General features: G+C 44.9%; 1 protein-coding gene and 2 pseudogenes across 1 annotated transcript in view; 2 read left to right on the top strand and 1 right to left on the bottom strand.

The window, feature by feature from the left end:
* The window catches only part of Usp28 (ubiquitin specific peptidase 28), a gene marked incomplete at its 3' end in the record, with an annotated part of 58,147 nt that extends 50,716 nt beyond the window's left edge, over positions 1 to 7,431 (bottom strand). The window contains exon 1 of the mRNA XM_026779093.1: positions 7,286 to 7,431. Within this exon, the coding sequence (XP_026634894.1) occupies positions 7,286 to 7,342 (57 nt within the window). The remainder of the gene's footprint in view (positions 1 to 7,285) is intronic.
* LOC101997701 lies at positions 1,886 to 2,166 on the top strand (annotated as a pseudogene).
* A 312-nt stretch (positions 7,432 to 7,743) lies between the features above and the next one.
* The window catches only part of LOC101985675, a 12,489-nt pseudogene continuing 3,669 nt past the window's right edge, over positions 7,744 to 16,563 (top strand).

Genomic DNA, 16,563 nt, shown 5'->3' with positions numbered 1-16,563 from the left:
TTTTTTTTTTTTTTTTACACTAACTCTTAATCATACTGCTACTGAAAAAAAAAAAAAGACTTGGTTTTTGAAAAATGGTCTCACTTTGTCATCAATACTGGCTTGGAACTTACCAGGTAGCCCAGGCTTGAATCCAACTCACAGCAAACCTCCTGCTTCAGCAAAGCTTTTAGAGAAGGATTTTCAATGTCAATGTCACTCTGGCAAAAATGGTCAACATTTCTAAACTCTTCCAATTTTATTTAAGAATGTGGCAAGCACCACAGTGACACAGTACTTCTCTGTGTGACCAGGGAAAGTGGCATGATGACAGGAAGTGGGCAGACTAAGCCTATTTTCTAGAAAAAGACTAAAAGTGCCAGAAGACTGTGCTGAGGCGTGAGTGTTCTGAGCCTGTGGGCAGAGACCTGGCTAGGAAGGGAGCTGAGAGGAGAGGCAGATCTACTTCTCTTCGGGCTTTGTTATGAGGATGATAAAAGAAACCAATAAAATCATGAGGTTCTATTCATTTGGACAACAACAACACACAGGTGGGCCTGGAAACTACCCCTGCATGGGGGCAGCAGAAGATGTTGTTGCTGGAAGTGTTTGGAGGGTTTGCTGCTGCTTTTGCTCTCAGGATTAAGGGCTCCTATGCATAGCTGAATAGGAATTGTATCCTTAACCTCCTAAAAGTTTTATGTGCAAATGAGTCCCCCAGGGACGGAATCAAAAGGCAGGATTTGGGCTAAGAATGTAGCAGCTAAGAAGGTAGAGTGCTGGCCTTGCACAATGAATGAAGCCTTGGGTTTGAGCTCTAGAATTGTATGAATCAGGTGTGGTAGCCCACACCTGTAAACCAGCACTCAGGAGACTGAGGCAGAAGAATTGTTGTGAGTCTGAGGGCAGCCTGGGCTTTATGTGTGCCTGGCAGCCGACTTTGATTTAGCAGGTCTAAGGTGGAGGCCCAGGTGCTGGTTCTGACCTCCAACACAACTGATTCCACAGTATCAACACTCCATCCTGGTGTTCTGACCTATCAACCAGGGCCAGTGACAGAGCTGGGCAGAGATGAACAGACAACAGGTGGGAAGTAGGACTAGCCAGTTCATGCACCCAACTTCTACATGTTTAAATTCCCAGTGGGCAGAAGCTGCTGATTCTCGTGGATAACAGGGGAAGACAGTGAAGGCTTGTGGAGGTTGTCTGGGACAAATGGCTGAGGCGCCTATTTAACAAATCAACTGGACTTGGTCATTAGGTTCTCCCAGCATCCCTCAGTCCCTACCTGTTACAGGGTATAGCTTGCACACCCTGAACTCTCCAGCCCAGAGGCTGGTCTGCCCTTCCCCCAGAGGCTCTTCCCTATATGATCCAGGCATTTTGGACCTTTGTCCTCCTGGTTGCAGCAACTGGTTTCCCTCTCTCCTGTCTCCTTCCCTGTCTCTCATAGCTCAGTCTGGTCATGCCCACTCTGGACTCTATTTTAGATATCCCTGCCTCTGACTACGCTCTCCCACATATATCTATAAATTTTTTCCTCTACCATACCTAGGAGCAGTCATGTCCTTTCCTTTCCTTTTTATTTCTTTTTTTTTTTCCTTCAGCATCTTTCTCTACAATTTAAAAACATCTCCAGGAGCATTCAGTCTGAGGACTTGTAGAAACAGGATAGCCCATTTGGTCTGAGGATTTCTTTTTTTTTTTTTTTTTTCTTTTCGAGACAAGGTTTCTCTGTAGCTTTGGAGCCTGTCCTGGAACTCGCTCTTATAGACCAGGCTGACCTACGAACTCACAGAGATCCACCTGTCTCTGCCTCCCAAGTGCTGGGATTAAAGGAGTGCCCCACCACAGCCCGGCCTTGGTTTGAGGATTTCGTAGAGTCTGTAGGTCCTGAAGAATGAAGATTTGAAAGCAAGGCCATGGCTAAACACCTGAAGTTCATTGCCAGGACTGTGATGTTTCAGGAGGGGAACATGGAAAGTGTATACAGACCCTGAACAGAATCCTCACTACGAATGGGCTTACTTAAGTCATAAAGCAACTGTGCTTCTATGAGAAGCACTGCCGCCACTGCCGCCAGCGGGAGAGCTATGAAACATGCTGGAGATCTACAACATGGCTCGAAAGATTAACTTCTTGATGCAAAAGAACCAGGCAGATCTGTGGATAGAAGGCCCATTTTAGTTCGGTGTCTAACTGTTCTTATCTAACCCCAATCTCTGTTACCTTTCTTTACAATAAACTTAATCATGTGTGAACAAGAAAAAATATATCTCCTAGGCCGGGAGCAATGGCTCAGTGGTTAAAAGCACTGGCAGCTCTTACACAGCAACAAGTTTGATTCCAGCACCCACAATGCAGCTTACAACTATCTACAACTTCAATTCCAGAGGATGTGATACCCAATTCCAGCCTCTGTGAATATTCCATGCACATGGAGCACAGACATGCATATAGGCAAAACACACATATACATAAAATAAAACTACACTAAGGAAAAAGAAAACCCTCCCTAGTATTGCCAAGTATGTCCTGGAGTGCAAACTATCCTTGGTGAGATCAACGAGTGGAAGTTTACCTCTAAGAAACAAAGGGGAAGAAAGAAAGTATAATTTCCCATGGAAATAAGAGATGAGATGCTGGGGAATGGAGTGAACAAAACATCAGACAGCTCTTAGATATCAGCAAGCTCTGAGGATTAGAGAAAACGAAATACTGAGACGTGGAGCTGGTGAAGTAAGTACACCATCCACTGCAAAGCCTGACCACTAGCTCAATCCCTAGCAGCCACTCTGGAAGGAGAGAACCAACTCCTACAAGTTGTCTTCTGACCTCTACGTGGGTACCCATGCTCCTCCCTACCCTCCCCCCCCATAAAAATAATACAAAAATTATACTAATCTTTTAGAAGTTTAAACCATTGGAAGAGTTCTAGAAAAGGTTTTACAAGAGTAAGGGGATCCAAGTGCGGTACACACCCATAATCCAAGTACTTGGGAGGTAGAGGGAAAAGGATCATAAGTTCAAAGTCATCCTCAGCATCCTCAACTATGTGGGAAGATCAAGGCCAGGAGATCAAGAATACAGGATAGCAACCCAAAACCGAACAGCAAATAGAAAAAAAGGGGGCGGGGAGAGGAGGGAAAGAGAGGCCACGGGACAGATCTGAGTGTGGTGGGACACAGCCACAGTGCTAGCTAGTATCTGGGACGCAGGATAGGAAGATCACCAAAGGTTCGAAAGCTATATATCAAGAATCTGTCTCAAAATAGAAACACACATACACAGTAGGAGGGAAGAAAAATACAGAATGAGAATGGGGACAGAGGTAAAAGGCTTGCCCTAGCATGCTGGAAGCCGGGGTTTGAATCCCAACACCACAAACACACAAATAAAATAAAGATACTAAAATGAGACAAGTATGGTGGCACACTCCTATTAATACCAACATTTGGGAGACAGATACAAGCAGATCTCTATAAGTTCAAGGCCACTCTGGAACAGCAAGTTCCAGGCCTGCCAGGGCTCCACTATGAGACTACCTCAAACAAAGCAAACAAAAGCCTCAGTTTGGAGTAAAGCTGCCCTGACAGAAAATTCTCTGCTCCTGGAAAGTGAAAACACAATTCCAGCACTCAGGAAACTGAAGCAGGAAAATTGTTCCAAGTTCAAGGCTGGCCTGGGCTGCATGGAAAAAGCAAACAACAGCGAAAGCCATCAAGTATAAGAATATAAGGAGGCTGGGTGTGGTGGCATATGCCTTTAATCCCAGCGTGAGAAGGCAGGGCCAGCCAGGGCTATAAAGTGAGGCCTATGCATGCTCTCAAAAAAACAAAAGGGTTGGGAAAAGGGATACGGTGGCACAGCTGAGACACCAGTAATTCAGAAGAGGAGGCATGACGACGTGGAGCCATCTAGTTTGGGCTATATACAACAACAACAACAACACAACAAAACCTGTCATCTCCTCAAAAAGTGAGAGCTAGGGAGATGGCTTTGGAGTTAAGAGCACTTACTGCTCCTGCAGAGGAGGATCTGGGTTCAGTTCTCAGCACCTACATCAGTTGGCTCACAACCACCTCTAACTCCAGTTCTAAGAAATCTGGTACCCTCTTTCTCTGCACAGACATGGTACACATAAACACATGCAGGCACACACTAACACACGTAAGTAAAAATAAACAAGTCAATCTTTTTTTTTAAAGGTGCGTGAGATGGCTCAGTGGTAAAAACACTCACCACACAAGCATAAGGGCCTGAGTTTGATTCCCAAGAATCCATATAAAAGCTGGACACACAAAAAGAGTCCCTGTCATCCCGGCACTCGTACCTACAGAAGGCAGGGAGGTAAAGAAACCCTCTGAGTGCAGGGCCAGCTAGTTGCCATATGCAGGGGAAACAGAAGACAGACAGGGTGGAAAACAAGGTGGAAAGCGAGAACTAACAAGTAGGGGACTGGGGGAGGCTGGAACTTTGACCTGGATATGATTGGCAAAAGTTTGTAATCCCAGAACTCAGGAGGACAGTTAAGAGTTCTAGGCCAGCCTAGGCTAAGGGGGAGGAGGGGGTGGAGAGAAAGAGTGTGAATTAGCTGTTACTTGTATTGTTAGCATTGTTTCAAATTTCTCTGATTACAAGACTCTGTGGCACAAGCCTATAATCCCAGCAGTTAGAAGATAGACACAGGAGCATCAAGAGTTCAAGGTCATCCTCCTTCACAAAGTTTGGAGGTCAGTCAGGGCTACAAGAAAGTCAGTTTCCAAAACACACACACACAAAAGTTATTTTGATGAAACAGAACACACAGCTCCTACCTGATATGAGTTATCTGTTAACGTGCTCAGGATACTGCTCTCTCTGTGTGTGCGTGACCCGGGTTGAAAGAGCAGAGTGGTGGAGCTAGGTTACAACATAAAAGGAGCTGAGTGCAGTGGCTCACATCTCTAACTCAGCACCAGAGAGACCAAGGCAGGATGACTGCCTCAAGTTCCAGGCCAGCCTTGGTCTCAAAAACTACAAACAAAATGAAGTAAAGGACAGAGACAGCAAGTGCAACAAAGCAAAAAGGCTGCCTTAATGAGTGCTGGCCTAGAAGGCACAAGGCCCTGGGTTCCACGTGGGAGAGAAGGGGAGGGGAATGTGTGGACTGAATCTGAGGTGCTGCAGCCAAGGGCGATGGTTCCTAAGAAGCAAACTGACAGCAAGCTGCTGATCCTACCCTAACAGTAAACTTTCCTGCTGGTTCTTATCTAAGTTGAGAACTGATTAAAATACAGGAAGCTGTCCTTAACTCACCGTCTAGGGGATAGAGAGACCTCGGAGTGTCTACTCAGATCCCAGAACATATTTGTAAAGAACTCTATTTTTCACTCACTAAAATGGTGGAGAGCCTATACACGGTTTTATCTGTCCTTTGTACAGATGACCAGCTGGGGAAGGGAGGGAAAGCATGCTAAGTTTTAAATAGCTCCTGGGTGTCCGGGGGAGGATAGTTCCTCTCAACTCCGTTCAAGATCTTTTAAGGGAAGGCAGAATGCCTCCGTGAATGCAAAAGAAAAGAATCCATCCTACATAGAACTTACCAAGAGGAAGAAGTTATTAATACTCTCCCGAAATATAAAAGTTATGCTCCACACTTTAAGTTCCTTCATCCCAACCCGTGCCTTCAAGCACCTTATCCCAGCCTGAGCAAAAAGGCAACAGTTACCAAGCATTCAAAGCTTATCATCTGTCAGCTGGGGCAAAATCTCTGGGAATACCAGTAAATGTCATCACTGCAGGTCGCCAGGCATCAGGCAACTGCAGCCAGCCACAGCCTGGGAGTGCCAAGCCTTCCCAAAATAGATATGACTATACACAATGCTCATCAAACACCTCACATACAAACCCTCAAATAAGGAGTGCTGAAATAGGGGTCACTACTCAGACTGTGGCAGAGGTAAACGAAGATGCCACTGATTAAAAGCCATGCGGTCTTAAATGACTGACGGAGTCCGGAGCAAATTTAAATATGACTTGCTCTCCCTTAAAATAGTATCAATATGACTGTCTCAAAACCAAATCTCACCACCTGTTTTTAAGTCACTGTCCCCAAAACAAGTCGACTTATTCACTGCAAAATCAAACAAACAAAAAACCCCAGAAAAATATGAACCCCAGTAACCAAAAAGACAGCAGTGAATATCTAGCAATACAATTTTATCTGATTACAGAAAAACCAGCCACCTACTTTCATTTCCCAGCCCAAGTCTTAAAGATATCTTTTTTTCTGCATGAATTTTAAAGAGCCTTCTACATTTTAAACTCCTTGTCTGGGAGTGTAGTTCTTGCCCACTCCATGTGATAGGCCCCAGGCTTGAGCTCCATCACGTTAAATTAATTAAATTAAAACTAAGATATAAGGGGTTTCTCAGCAGTCACCGACTTTCGTATTCTAAATAGTCTATGAATTTTCTCGCTTGAAAGCACAGTATTTAAATACTTGGTACAGATTTTCCATTCTGTCTTTTAAAAGTGCAGTTCCTGAGGGATGAGGATATAGTGTTACTTTGTAACACAATATGAAATTGCCCACCTCGCGGGTTTCAAGAAACATTATTATATTAGCCTTTCAATGTTCTCCAAACCAGTGTTTTTGAACCCTCACCATCTTAGTCAAAAGGCCCCAGTAATGTTTTTCAACCTTCTTAAATATTAGGAACCTAATAGGTGTGCCTTTTTATTCATTGTGCTGTTCCTCTCCGCCTCCTTCAAAATCTAGTGATCAATGAGATAATAGGGGAAGCTGATTTGTTTCCAAAAGAAAAGGAAGGAATGAACGGAAAGCCGGGCGGGAAGAGGGAGGAGTGAGGCTCCAGGTCTTTTTTGCACTTTGTTGATAAACGCCGGCTTTAAGTGAGATAACTTGAGTCCGCTTAAGCCTCTGGGAAGCCACAGCCATAAAACTGATTGAGAATCAGAATCAGGCTTGCGGCCGAGCTTTTCGGAAGTTTGTAGCTGCTGGGTCTGGCCGGGCGCACACTTAGGGGTGACCCCGAAGCCCACGACCTCATGTGCAACCCCTCCCGGTAGGGTCCCCAGCAGCGGGTCCCGCACCGGGTCCCACCTGGAACCTGAGCTGGCACACACATCCAGGCAACCTCACACCGGCGCGCGACCTCAGCCTCGCAAGTCTCCGGCGGCCCGAGGGGGGTGCTCCCGCCCTCACCCCACAGGCCCCGGCCTCCGCCGGCTCGCGCCCGCTTGGCCCACCGCGCCCCTCTCGGCCGGAGCTCGGGCCCCGCTACCCTCACCCGCCGCTCACCGAGCCATGGCCGTCCGCCGCCCCAGCCGCGTCGTCCTGCTGCAGCTCCGCAGTCATGGCCGAGGCGCCCCTCTGTGCGTAGCCCCACTCTCGTCGTGCTCGTCGTCGCCGCGGCCGCCACCGCCGCCCCCGAAGCCCGGGAGCACCGGGAGGCACCGCCCACACGTCCCGCCCCCGCCCCAGGCGCGCTGGAGGCCCCGCCCACACCAGCCCGCCGCCAACACTCCCCCCCCCCCCCACGCAGCACGCGGCCGAGGCTCCGCCCACGGCGCGCGCAGGAGGACGCCCCCCCCACCCCCGTCCGCTGGCTTCCACCCCTCCTGCAGCTTGTGCCTGTGGCCCCGCCCACACGCTCCACCCTCACACCCGTGGTCCCCCTGAGGCCCCGCCCACACCCTCTGCTCACGCCCCCAGCGCGCACCGGAGGCCTCACCCACACGCCCGCCCACCCCCTCCGTTTGCGTGAGCTCAGGACGGAGCTTCTCCGCGTGCTCCGGCCCACGTGACCGCAGCCGAGCACTGACTAGCGGGGCAGCGTGGCGGAGCCCGCGGTTGCCATTTCCGTATTTGGTGCCCAGGAAGTGGGTGACGAGGTAGGTCTCCGGGACTCCTTCTTTCTCCATCCTTCACTGACTGACCCTTGCATCTGCGTCCGGCCCGGCCCCAGGTCTCCATTGGCTCTGTGAGGGTGCTGGGTTCCTTGTGCTGACAGACTTTTCAAACCAGGCTTTCTAGCCATTTCTTAGTTTGGGGACGCGAAGGGAGACCTAGGCTGACTCCAGTAATTTCTGCAAAGACAACCGAGCGGGCCAAATGACTCGTAGAGCTCAGCATGGTGTCCTTAATCCTAAATAGAGTGGCCAAATGTTCTAATTTTCTGTTTTCCCTGTATGTGTAACCTGTGTTGAGCCTAGTGCACTAAGCCACATCCCCGCCCATCTTAATGTTTAGAAGGAAGGTTTTATTGTTGGTGGTTTAGGCTTGGAATTTTGAGACAGGGTCTCACGAGGCTAATACTAGCCTCTGTAGTGGCCAAGGCTGGCCTTGAACTCTTGATCCTTTGTCTCCACCTGGTCGTGTATGATGTTAAGTCTATCATGCTTAGCAATGTTTTACTTTGAGACCGTCTCATTAAGTTGCCCCCACTGGCTTTGAACGTTCTGTGCTTCTGCCTTAGCCTCCTATGTGACTGGGCAATGGGACCTTTGTTTACCAGGTACATCGTTAGGACTCTGAGGAATAGAACCATTAGACTTTATAAAATTATTAAGGGATTAGTTAGGTTGATTTACACCATCAAAGATGAGGTGCTTCAAGTGTCTGCACACGATAGAGAACCAAATAAAAAAGCAGTAGGTGCCTTAACAATTGTAAACCATCTGATATGGTTGCTGGGACTCAAACCCAGGGCCTCTGCAACAGCAGTATGTGCTTTTAACCACGGAGTCATCTCTCCAGCCCCCGAGGTGGAGCCACAGTTAGGTATTCATGCCCCTTTCGGAAGATCAGTGAGTCACTGTTTTGAAGCGATTTCCTCCAAATTAAACCTACTTTGGAGGTGGCTCCTTAAGTTCAGGAAGTAAACAACTCAAAGGTTTCAGGTTGTTTCAAAAGTGGTCTGAAACTGACCAGATCCACTAGGTCCCTTGTAGCACCAATAACAAAAAACCCAGAGACAGAAATTGGGGTTCAACCCTAAAACCAGAATAGCAAAGCAACCAAGTCACTAGAGAAGTCCGATCTCTTCCAATGCTGGGCGACCATAAACTAGGCAGACAAAGCCTCTCTCTCTCCTTCATTTTATATTCCCTCTAGTGCTGGAATTAAAGGTGTATAATTCCCTAGAACTGGGATTAAACAAATCCCCCTCCTGGGATTTGTTCCTGCTCGTTCACACACTGCCCAGGGTGGCCTTGAACTCACAGAGATCCACCCGACTCTGTCTCCCAGATCCTAGGATTAAAGGTATGTGTCCCTATTGCCTGACCTCTATTGACTTTAGCTTTGCCTCTGGTCTTCGGGCAAGATTTACTTATTGAACAATATAGCACTACAGTTCCTCCCTTCCAAAGCATATAAAAACAGTAAGAACTACTAAGAGATGCTCTCAGATAAACTGAACAGCCTAGAAGAGGCTCGGTTACCTGCCACTCCCAACTGTCTGGCTGCCTGCAATTTGTGCGGTGTTTAAGGTTTCCAGCTTTATTGAAGGGTCTCCCACGTTGGCATGGGCTTTATTTGTGAGTTATTTCTGCTCCTATAAGTGTCCCTCACCAACACTTCTCTAAGTAGCCCCAATAAGACTCATTGGTTTGCCAAGTTGGACTTGGGTATTCTTACTTTGATCTGTCATCAGTTCTCTATCTGGCGTGAGGAGATATTTGTTCTTATTTCCCTAGGAACAGTGTCACACAGTATCACTGAAAGAATGATAAGACGTGAAATTAGGAGGAAGCCTTGTTGTAAAGTGGGAGTGGGATAAGAGAGGATAAAAGGTGACTATGGTTAAAACACAGAATATACATGTATTAGAGGTGGAACATAATGGCCCATGCTTTTAGTCCTAGCACTCAGGAGGCAAAGGCAAATGGATCTTCATGAGTACAAGGCCAGACTGGTCTATGTAGTGAGCTCCAGAACAGCCAGAGTTACACAGTGAGACTCTAGTCTCCAAAACCAAAAACGGGAGTTGGGGAGTTGAGAATGAAAGGAGGCCTGGATGTGGTGGTGCATACTAATATCCCAGCGCTTGGGAGACTGAGGCAAGAGAATTGATGTTTGAGACAAGACTAAGGCTAACTGTATAGTGCGTCCAGGCTAGCCTGGGATAGATAAACAAAAGCCCATCTCCATAAAGAATGAACAAAGGGCAGCAAGCAAGAAAGATAGACTCCGGAGTTCAAAGGTCTCTATGGACTGAGTTGTTCTTAGGAGAATGTGTCACTATGATATCTAGGCTGGCGTTCCTCTCTTACAGCCTACTGCTCCAGCCTCCCAGTGCTGAGATCACAGGCCTGTGCCATCGGCCTGGCAGGAACGGGCTTTTTTAATGGAGAAAAATATACAACCTTAGATTGGAAAAATACATCATCACGTTCAGAATTGAGCACATTCCTGGGAATGCTCAGATTGAACTCGTATAACCTGTTCAAAACAACGGCAGAGGTCTGGGGAGATGGCTCAGTTGTGGAGAGGCTCTTGCTGCCAAGCCTGAGGAAGCGGGTTAGAGTCCCAAGACTCTCATGATGGAAGGCCACTGACCCCTGCAAGCTGTCCTCTGAGCTCCAGACACTTGCTGTGGCACACAGCACATAATTGCACACGCTCCTCAAAAAATGAATAGATGTGATAATAACAATTCTGTGTGTCCCTCTCACACACACACGTGAGAGCGCACACACAACACACACACTCAGGCAGACAGGAAAGCCTCTGGGTGGAGAATTTCGTATTATAATGTGCAAAGTTTATCCTAGGACTCATAAAAAGAGTAAATCCAAATGAACCAGCTATTTTTAGTTGGCTCCTTGTTTCTCGGGAGGCTGTTATCTGAAATAACAATGACAGTTTTGAAGGTTCCATAAGCAGCCCTTTACTGGGGCAGCAGTCTTTCCTCTCCCTATACCCTACCTCTGAAGCATGGGTGTTTACCCCTAAAAGTATCTGCCTAGAGGCTAACAAAGGCTCCAGAGATCAACCACAGTTTTGAAAAGGAAATCAAAACAGAAACCTAAGTTCTACAAAGGGTGTGTGTAGCTTTACTCAGAAACAGCAGGTTGCAATCACAGTATGACTATTGGTTGGAACTCTTATAGAAAAGCATCCATGCTTCTCTGGCTTTAGAAACTGTGAACCAAGATTTCAAAACAGACACACAGAGTGAGGGAAGGAATGGAAGCCAATAAGAAAGACAGATAACTAGAAACCAGACCCACCTGTGCTAGAAGACTGTGGAGGATGGCTGGCCGGTGCCATCACCCTGCGATCCCAGTACTCAGGATGCAGAGGCATGAGGATTACTGCAAATTTGAAGCTGGTGTGGGTGGGCTACTTAAACTAAGTCATCCTTTATTAAGACCCTGCTTCAAAAAAGAAGGAAAGGGAACGGAAAAGAGTGCATATATGAATCTCAATAACTACTAAATAAAAAGGCAAAACCTATAAGTAAAAGCTAATAAGTAATGAAGCTAGAAATGTAAAATCAAAGGCAGGAGTTTCAGAATATAGCTCCTTTAGCAGGGGCCTTACCTAGCAGGTGGGAAGTCCTAGCCTTGATTCTTAGCACAATATAAACAAGGCAGAAGTACACTGGAATGTTTGCTTAGTATGCAGATGCCCTGGGTTCAAACTCCAGCATCTCCTACAGGGGGCGTGATGGTGTGCTTTGCCTGTAATCCAGCACTAAGGAGGTGGGAAAAGGAGAATCAGAAGTTCAAGGTCATCCTCAGTGGCGTTTGAGTTTGAGGCCGACCTATCTAAAAAAATAAATAAAGCAAAGCAAAAAAGGAAGTAGAAACAAAAGCAGTAAGAAGCAAGCTGGGGCTGGGCTGTGGTGGTGTACACCTTTAATTACAGCACCTGGGGGGTAGATTCAGGCATATCTCTGTGAGTTTGAGGCCAGCCTGGTCTGCAGAGAGTTCTAGGACAGCCAGGGGTATACTTGGAAATCTTGTCTTAGAAAACAAAACAAAACAAATAAACAAACCAAATGGGAAGCAGATAATAAGATGAGAGATCTGAATCTGTTAATGTCAATGATTACTTTAAATATTAATGACTCAAACATTCTAATTAAAAGGAAGATCTTACCGAATTGGCATTTAAAGAGCAAGCACTTAACAACCATTTTCTTCTGGGAAATTGACTTCTGTGCACAGCTATTTCACTGGTGAGGTCCCTGTTCTCAGTTTTATTTACCTTTGAGTACAGGGACCCACCACCTTGAACACTCTCTGAATTCACGCATAGATTTAATTTTTGGTTAATTGTTTTCTGTTTTTCCTTATTTTTTTCTCAGAGCTTTAGTCAAGATAAGCCAGGACACTCAAGGTCTTTTAAAGACCACTCCTGTAATCCCAGTACTCCAGAGGTGGAGGAAAAGAAGTTCAAGGTCATCCTCAGTTATTAATTTTTTTTAAAATATTTTTTTATGGTTTATTTAACTTTATTTTATGTGCATTGGTATGAAGGTGTCAGATCCCCTGCAACTGGATCTTCAGACAGTTGTGAGCTGCCACGTGGGTGTTGGGAATTGAACCCGGGTCCTCTGGAAGAGAAGTCAGTACACTTAACCACTGAGCCATCTCTCCAGCCCCCCCCTCAGTTATTAGTTTTGAAGCCAGACTATCTAAAACAAAACAAAATGGCAGAAACAGAAGAACAAAGGAACAGTAACCAATACAACAAACAACCTCAAATATCTAAGATATTGCACTAGCTAGCAACCCATTTCTTTCCTTCATTACACTGTTCTAATGCAACACCAGCAAAGCTGGAAGAGTTCTACTTCTTGGTGTGGGCAGTATTAACAATGAGGGCATCTTTTTGCTAGCCAGACCTTAGGTTGTCCAACATCTTGACGTCGTCATCATGGATCGCCATTGGCATCAGTTGGCCTCAGTTTCTATCAGCAGTAAACAAAGGGTTGCATGTAAGGAAATCCCATTGAGGGTTGTTTTGGGGGTCAAGAGAGAAGGAAGAGAAGCAAGACTGAAGAGAAGGAGACATTGGCTTACAAGATAGTCAGGGTAACGACCTCAGCTGAACCATCTTGGTGTTGGATTAGCCCTAAGTGCGAAGGGAGACTGAGCTGGCCATTGTGCAATTCCTATAGGAAATAGCTAATTATTGGTTCTTAGGTCCCAGTGCTATCTCCTTAAACCTGTGTGCAAGCAGGACCCATAGTTGGGTCCTGTCATTGGTACTTGTGAAGGGGGAAATGTAGGACCCAGCCATGACAAGCTCAATAGAGTTCTGAGTCTCAGTAGTGTAGTGGTACATGCCTGTACACTTGAGAGCCTCAGCCTGGGCAGCATAGCGATACTTTCTTGTGTTTGTGTGTGTTCCCAGTGGTGGCAGCAGGAACAACTCCAGGGATTCACTGGCTAGAGAGTCTGACTGAAAACAAGAAAAAAGAAGGAAAGAAAAGAAAAAGTAAAAAATGACCTGATGTTGATCTCTGGCTTCAACACACATGGGAAGGCACATATTCACACCTGTACACACAAACACACTTGCACCTGTGTGCATGCACACATGCACATAGACATGAAATGACCAGGGCTTACCTTGACTGCCTCTGAAGTCATGGGCAATGGGAACAGACACTAGTATGTGTTTGAAACCCTATGGTGACTGTCATATGTGGCCACATCTATAAACAAGAAGCTCAAACAAAAGCAAACAGGCTTACTTGTATATGGCCAGCATGAATTTCCATCAAATGATTATCTTCTGCTTTTTAAAAATTGATATTTATTGAGCTATACATTTTTCTCTTCTCCCTTCCCTGCCTCTCCCCTCTCCCCTCTAAACCTCCCCCAAGGTCCCCATGCTCTCAATTTACTCGGGAGATCTTGTCTTTTCTACTTTCTACTTCCCATGTAGATTAGATCTATGTAAGTCTCTCAGTGTCCACATTGTTGTCCAAGTTCTCTGGGATTGTGGTTCGTAGGCTGGCTTTCTTTGCTTTATGTTTAAAAACCAACTATGAGTGAGTACATGTGATAATTGTCTTCTTGGGTCTGGGTTACCTCACTCAAAATGGTGTTTTCTAGCTCCATCCATTTGCCTGCAAAATTTAAGCTGTCGTTATTTTTTTCTGCTGTGTAGTTCTCCATTGTGTAAAAATGTACCACATTTTCCTTATTCAATTTTGGTCAAGGGGCATTTAGGTTGTTTCCAGGTTCTGGCTATGACAAACAAAGCTGCTATGAACATAACTGAGCACATGTCCTTGTGGCACAATTGAGCATCCTTTGGATATATACCCAAAAGTGGTATTACTGGGTCTTGAGAAAGGTTGTTTCCTAATTTTCTGAGAAATCACTAAACTGACTTCCAAAGGGCCTGTACCAGCTTTTACTCCCATACAATGCAGAAGCATTCCCTTTACTCCACAACCTCTCCAGCATAAGTTGTCATCAGTGTTTTTGGCCATTTGGCCACAGGTGTAAGATGGAACCTCAGAGTTGTTCTCATTTGCATTTCTCTGATGACTAAGAATGTTGAACATTTCCTTAAATGTCTTTCAGCCATTTTAGATTCCTCAGTTGAGTTCTCTGTTTAGGTCTGTACTCCATTTTTCATTTTTTTTTTATTGGATTATGTGATCTTTTGGTGTCCAATTTCTTGAGTTCTTTGAATATTTTGGAGTTCAGACCTCTGTCTGATGTGGGGTTAGTGAAGATCTTTTTCTTCTGTAGGCTGTCGTTTTGTCTTGTTGACTGTGTCCTTTGCTTTACAGAAGCTTTTCAGTTTCAGGAGGTTCCGTTTATTAATTGTTTCTCTCAGTGTCTGTGCTGCAGGAGTTATATTTTGGAAGTGGTTCTCTGTGCCAATGTGTTCAAGTGTACTTCCCACTTTCTCTTCTATAAAGTTCAGTGTGGCTGGCTTTATGTTGAGGTCTTTGATTTATTTGGACTTGAGTTTTGTGCATGGTGATAGATATGGGTCTATTTTCATTCTTCTACATGTTGATATCCAGTTATGCCAGCACCGTTTGTTAAATATGCTTTCTTTTTTCCATTTGACATTTTTTGCTTCTTTATCAAAGATCAGGTGTTCGAAGGAGTGGATTAATATCTGGGTCTTCTATTCGGTTCCATTGGTCCTCCTGTCTGTTCTTATGTCAGTACCAGGCTGTTTTCAGTACTGTAGCTCTGTAGTAGAGTTTGAAGTCAGGGATTGTGATGCCTCCAGAAGTTCTTTTATTGTACAGGATTGTTTTGGCTATCCTGCGGCTTTTTTTTCCATGTGTAGTCGAGTACTGTCCTTTGGAGGTCTGTAAAGAATTTTGCTGGGATTTTGATGGACATTGCACTAAATCTGTAGATTGCTTTTGGTAAGATTACCATTTTTACTATGTTAATTCTGCCTTCCCAAGACCATGGGAGATCTTTCCACTTTCTGGTGTCTTCTTCAATTTCTTTCTTCAAAGATTTAAAGTTCTTGTCACTTGTTTAGTTAGAGTTACTCCAAGATATTTTATGCTATTTGTGGCTATTGTGACAGGTGTTGATTCTCTGATTTCTTCCCCAGCCCTTTTATCATCTGTGTACAGGAAGGCTACTGATTTTTTGAGTTAATCTTGTATCCTGCTACATTACTGAAAGTGTTTATGAGTTGTAGAGGTTCCTTGGGAAAATTTTTGTGGTCGCTTATGTAAACTATCATATTATCAGCAATTAGTGAGAGTTTGACTTCTTTTCTGAAATGTATCCCCTTGATCTTCTTTTGGTGTCTTATTGCTAGGACCTCAAGAACTATATTGATTAGATATAGAGAGTGGAGAACCTTGTCTTGTTCCTGATTTCAGTGGGACAGCTGGGAGTTTCTCTCCATTTAGTTTGATGTTGTCTGTTGGCTTACTGTCTATTGCCTTTGTTATGTTTAGGTATGTTCCTTGTATTCCTGCTCTCTCCAAGACCTTTATCATAAAGGGATGTAATAATTTTTTGAAAAGATTTATTTATTTATTTATCTATTTATTATGTATACAGTGTTCTTTCTGCATGTATGCCTGCAGGCCAGAAGAGGGCACCAGATCTTATTACAGATGGTTGTGAATCTCTATGTGGTTGCTGGGAATTGAACTCAGGACCTTTGGAAGAGCAGGCAGTGCTCTTAACCACCGAGTCATCTCTCCAGCCAGCAAGGGATGTTGTATTTTGTCAAAAGCTTTTTTGGCATCTAATCAGATGATCATGTGGTTTTATTTTTCAGTTTGTTTTTAATGTGAATTATGCTGACATATTTTCGTATGTTGAACCATCCCTGCATCTGTGAGATGAAGCCAACTTGGTCATGATAGATGATGGTTCTGATGTGTTCTTGGATTTGATTTTCTAGTATTTTATTTAGTATTTTTGCATCAGTGTTCATGAATAAGATTGGTCTGTAATTCTCTTTCTTACTAATGTCTTTCTGTGGTTTGGGTATCAGGGTAATTGTAGCCTCATGAAAAGTGTTTGACAATGTTCCCTCTGTTTCTATTGTGTGGAATAATTTGAGGAGTATTGGTATTAGTTCTCCTTTTTTTTTTTTTTTTTTTTTTTTTT

Source organism: Microtus ochrogaster, chromosome 5 (genome assembly GCF_000317375.1).
Source record: "Microtus ochrogaster isolate Prairie Vole_2 chromosome 5, MicOch1.0, whole genome shotgun sequence".
NCBI classification, from domain to species: Eukaryota; Metazoa; Chordata; class Mammalia; order Rodentia; family Cricetidae; genus Microtus; species Microtus ochrogaster.
This window is presented reverse-complemented; position numbering and strand designations above follow the sequence as displayed.